The sequence below is a fragment of the Uranotaenia lowii genome, chromosome 3 (genome assembly GCF_029784155.1).
Source record: "Uranotaenia lowii strain MFRU-FL chromosome 3, ASM2978415v1, whole genome shotgun sequence".
Lineage (NCBI taxonomy): Eukaryota > Metazoa > Arthropoda > Insecta > Diptera > Culicidae > Uranotaenia > Uranotaenia lowii.
Genome location: NC_073693.1, coordinates 230,649,729 through 230,654,605, shown reverse-complemented (window position 1 = coordinate 230,654,605; position 4,877 = coordinate 230,649,729). Strand labels below are relative to the sequence as shown.

At 39.6% G+C, this 4,877-nt stretch overlaps 1 protein-coding gene across 1 annotated transcript; it reads left to right on the top strand.

The window, feature by feature from the left end:
* The first annotated feature begins 4,027 nt into the window (after positions 1-4,027).
* On the top strand, positions 4,028-4,610 carry LOC129753157 (eukaryotic translation initiation factor 4E-like). The gene has a single exon (XM_055748954.1). The coding sequence runs from the start codon at positions 4,116-4,118 to the stop codon at positions 4,608-4,610; it is 495 nt and encodes a 164-aa protein (XP_055604929.1). The 5' UTR covers positions 4,028-4,115.
* The last annotated feature ends 267 nt before the right edge of the window (positions 4,611-4,877 follow it).

Sequence of the window (4,877 nt, the reverse complement as noted above, 5' to 3'; positions counted from 1 at the left end):
ATATTAGGATATATTGACAGATTTACACGAACACCATCTTAGCAGGAGGCACTTATACACTGGAGGTCTTATACACTGCAAAAAATCCACACCTTGGATGTATGTTTTCTCACACATAAGGTCTTCAAAACTGCTCTACGCATAGATTTCATATACTTCATATGAACATCATAAGTCACACATAAATTGTATGTTCGAAATATGAAGTTTATACGATATTGACACATAAATTATATGATTTTCGTCTTTGAAAATTTCCATGAGTTCAAAATGGCCACCCTGGAGAAAAAGTTGGTGTGCCCGTTCAGTTCCAGTGGCAATTAAAACATTTCAATTAGGTAAGTATTACTCTATTAAATAGAAAATATCGATTATTGATCTCTTCTGTTCTCTCCCCACAGGAAGCTCATCCCTTCGTCCAGTCGAACGTGTTGGACAAACGGGTCAACCGGGAATTAACGTCGCATACGGGTCCTAGCTACTGATTTTCCGGTGCGGATTTCTCATTTCTGTTACAGTGGAATACGAAACGAGACATGCGTAAGTATTAGGCTTAGCATTTTTATATTTATACTAGCTGACCCGGTGTGCTTTGCTACACCTTTCAGAAACAAATGATATTTTCAGAAATCATTCAAGTTTTTATTGTTTTTGGTATTATTTTAAATCAAATTATGACGAAATTAATAAGCAACCACTATAAAATGAGAGCTTCTGCTGGAGTTTCAAATTGCAACACAAACCATAACTTATATTCTCAATCTTGATTTGTAAATTTGTTTTAAAGATCTGATAGTTTTCATCTGTTTCCTTAAGTTTCGCCCTAAAAAGAAGGGTCCCAAATTAATCGTTCGCAAATAATCTAACTTATAAAGTATGGTTGTTTTTGCTTGATATGTTCTGGATTTATGCTAAAAAACTGATTAGAAAGCCCCCCCCCCCCCTGTCCTTCCCTTCACCCCCTGCTGAATAGAGATTGTAATCTTTAATAAACATTTTTTTCGTTCCCAAAAATCCTCTTATATCAAATATAGTTCCATTGGTTGATAAGTATTTAAGTTTTACAACAAAAATTGTATGGAGCCCCTTTCTTTCTTTCCCTCTCTACACTGTAAAGCATAAGAGTCTATAACAATCGTAGAAACATATCTCGTAACCAAGTACCTTTCCATGCCATATTTGTTTCCATTTGTTGGCTTCGTAAGCATAAATTGAGAATAAATGCTAACAAAATTGTATTGGGCTCACCTCCCTCCTCCCATGTACCTTCTCACTGAAAGGAGGATGATGTGTCAAATAATCATAGAGTCATACCAAAATGATTTTCCATGTTAAGTATTGTCCATTTCTCGGATTTTGTAAAATAAAAGTTAAATGAAAGCTTCCCTCTTCCTTTCCTATATTCCATGCCATGCCAAATTTGGTTTTATTTAAGTGGTAAATATTTGAGTTATGTATAAACTTGAAAGGGAGTACCGTCCCCCTTTCCGTTGTCTTCTTTCAAAAGAGGGGTGATAACTTAATATTCATAAAAGTATTTTTCGTACTCAAATACTTTTTGATGATTATGATGAAATTTGGTTTCATTTGCTCTATTAATTCTCGAATTATGCAAAAAAAAAATGGAAACCCCCCCTTTTTCCTTTATATCTTACCGCTTAAAAAAGGTACGGCTTCAATTTATAATAGAAACATTTCTCGTATCCAAATACACTCATATGTCAAATATGGTTCAATTTGCTTGATCAGCTCTCCAGTTATACTGAAAATTGTAAGGGAGACCTCGCCTCCCCCTTTTCATCCACCTCTTCGAAAGAGTGAGGGATACTAAATACTCATAGAAGCATTTATCGTACCCTACTATCGTTCCATGCCAAATTTGGTTCCATTTGCTGTTGTAGTTCTTGAGTTATGCAGTAAAAATTGTATGAAACTCCCCTCCCTCTTTCCTTCCTCCCCGCTTTAAGAAGGAAGGGGTCTCAAACAATCATTAGAACATGTCACGTTCCCAAATACCCGCCCATGCCAAGTTTGGTTCCATTTGCTTAATTACTTTCTAAGTTATGTTAAAAACTATAAATAAGGGCCCCTTGCCCTCTTTATATCTCTCTACTGGAAAGAGGGAGGGGTCTCAAATAATCATAGAAATATTTTTCGTATCCAAATACCCTCCCGTGCCAAATTTGGTTCCATTTGCTTTGTTAGTTTTTGAACTATATAAAAAAATATGAAAGAGGCCCCTCCCCCTTTCAACTCGAAAGAGGGAGGGGTCTCAAATAATCATCTAAATATTTTTCGTATCCCAATACCTTCCCGTGCCAAATTTGGTTCCAATATCTTGATTAGTTTTCGAGTTATATGAAAAATTGTAAGGTAGCCCCCCTCCCCCCTTCCTATCACCCCACTGAGAGGAGGGAGGGGTACCTATTATTCATAGGAATATTCTTCGTACCCAAATACCACCTCATGCCAATTTTGATACCATTTGCTTGATGGGTGCTCGAGTTATGCAAAAAATTGTCTTTTGTTTGGGAGGCCCCTCCCTCCCTTATGAAGAGAGGGAGGGGTCTCAAACCATAATAGGAACCTTCCCCGGCCTCCAATACCCCCACCTGTCAAGTTTCACGCAAATCGGTTCAGTAGATTCCGAGTCTATAGGGAACAGACAGACAGACAGACAGACAGACAGACAGACAGACAGACAGAAATTCATTTTTATATATATAGATTTATTAAAAATAAATATCACAAAAATGTTTCGATAGCCAACACCTCACATTTTTTTTTATTTCTCTCCGAAAACCCAACTCCAACAAAATACAAACGCTTTCGAGTAGGCAAGCAAGTAAACGCCTAGATCTAGGCAAATGTTTGAGTCCAATGTAGGCTAATATTATTTATCCCACACATATAACTTTTATGTGACGCATATAAAAGTCATAATTTTGTATTCTATATGTGTGGACACGTAATTTCTAAATGGGAATCACATTGCAAAAATCTATAAGGCAAACACATATCCCCAATATGTAGATTTTTTGTAGTGTAGTATTCCTATAGTTGAATAGTAAAGTCTGTTTCACATAGAATCTGGTCGCATCTTTTCATTTACTGCAGCGCCCCTAGTTGTCACATTGCAAGTCTATTGACAGTGTTTTGATCCGGATGGTTTGTTTACTTAGTGGTGAAAATTTCATCAAGATTGAAGCAGTCAGTCAAAAGTTATCGACGACGGAACTCACGTAGGGAAACCGACGTGGTCAGGGGTAAAGATCGCGAAATTCCTGAAATATCCAAAATCGACTGTAAATTCGGTTCTACTACGTTACCGGGAGACCCTTACGGTGGATTAATCGGTAATTCGATCAGTTCACAATAATCCTGGAATCTCCTTGCGTGATTTGGCGAAAAAGTTCAAGATGAACCATACTACAGCTCGACGAATTTGTTTGCGAGAAGGCTTGCGGTCGTATCATGCAAGTTAACACCCCAACAGGACGCTGAAACAAAACCTGGTTGCCATAACCAGGGCAAGGAAGTTGTACGAGAAAGTGTTGACCAAGTACAACGGATGCATTTTGATGGACGACGAAGCTAAGGTCAAAATGTATTTTGGACAAATACCCAGTAACCAATTTTACCTTGCGAAGCGTCAAGGGAATGTTGTGAGTAGATTCAAGTCTGTTTTCGCAGATAAATTTGCTCGTAAGTTGATGATTTGGCAAGGGATCTGTAGTTGTGGGAAGAAGTGTTACATTTGGTTTTTTAAATGTTTGAGTTGACTGTAATTCGATATGGTTTGAGCAAAAATTGGCAACATTTTTGTCGGAAAAAACTCATCCCTAATCAAAAACAAATTAAGAGTGACTTTGTTCGACCAGATTTGGCCCACAGTATCGAGCTTATTTTTAAATAAACCCGACAGCCCATAGCTCCCGCAAAAAACTGAAAAACAAAAAAAAAAACGGGTTCTGTCATCGATATTTCCGGAGGTCGGTCGGTTTTTACAAGTTGAAGAGGAGTGAGGTGTTTCGTCTGCAGCGCTCATCGTAAAACGGATAACCCGGTCCCTTTCCTCATCGTTCACGTGCGCGCAAATTGTAACGCCTAGCAGGATGGCCACCGTTGTGTGTGCTATTGGGCGATTCCCGTGGCGATACCGCTACCAAAACCAAGGCGACATCGTCGATCCGGAATGCCTCATCAAACATCCGCTGCAATTCCAGTGGACGCTCGGGTATCAGGAACCGGATAAGAATAAGTCGTGGGGAGACAACCTGAACGAGGTGGCCACCGTCGGTACCGTGGAGAACTTCTGGAAATTATACAACCACATCAAGAGCCCGTCGGACCTGAAGACCGGGTGCGATTATTCGCCGTTCAAGCAGGGCCTTCGCCGCATGTGGGAAGACGAGAAGAATTTCCGCGGCGGCCTGTGGGTGATCAACGTTGGCGAGGTTTTCGATAACGCTGAAGAAATTTGCAGTGCCGTCGTGAATGTTCGCCAGAAAATGGATAAAATTGCGATTTGGACCTCCACTGTCATGAACCGGGACGCGCCGATGCAGGAGAAAGCTGTAAGTCGATTTTTTGCCACGTCCGAACAATAATTGTAATGAGGGAGGTTGGGTAATTTGTTGCCAGAAAATAAAAACACAAAATTAAACATAACATTTTTTTTAAATTATTATGGGCAACCGAAAGCCACGCTTTTTTATAACAGAAGACTAAGATTTTCATCACTGGGGACACAATGAATGGAAATGTTTACAAAGAAGAATGTCTCCAGAAGAGGGTTTTGCCATTTATTCGGTCCCACAAAGGTCCGGTGGAGTGCTAGCCGGACCTGACAAGCTGCCACTACAGCCGGGATGTCG

What these genes read in the sequence shown, in the direction of transcription:
- LOC129753157 (XM_055748954.1), top strand. Translation starts at nt 4,116, where the DNA reads ATGGCCACCGTTGTGTGTGCTATTGGGCGATTCCCGTGGCGATACCGC.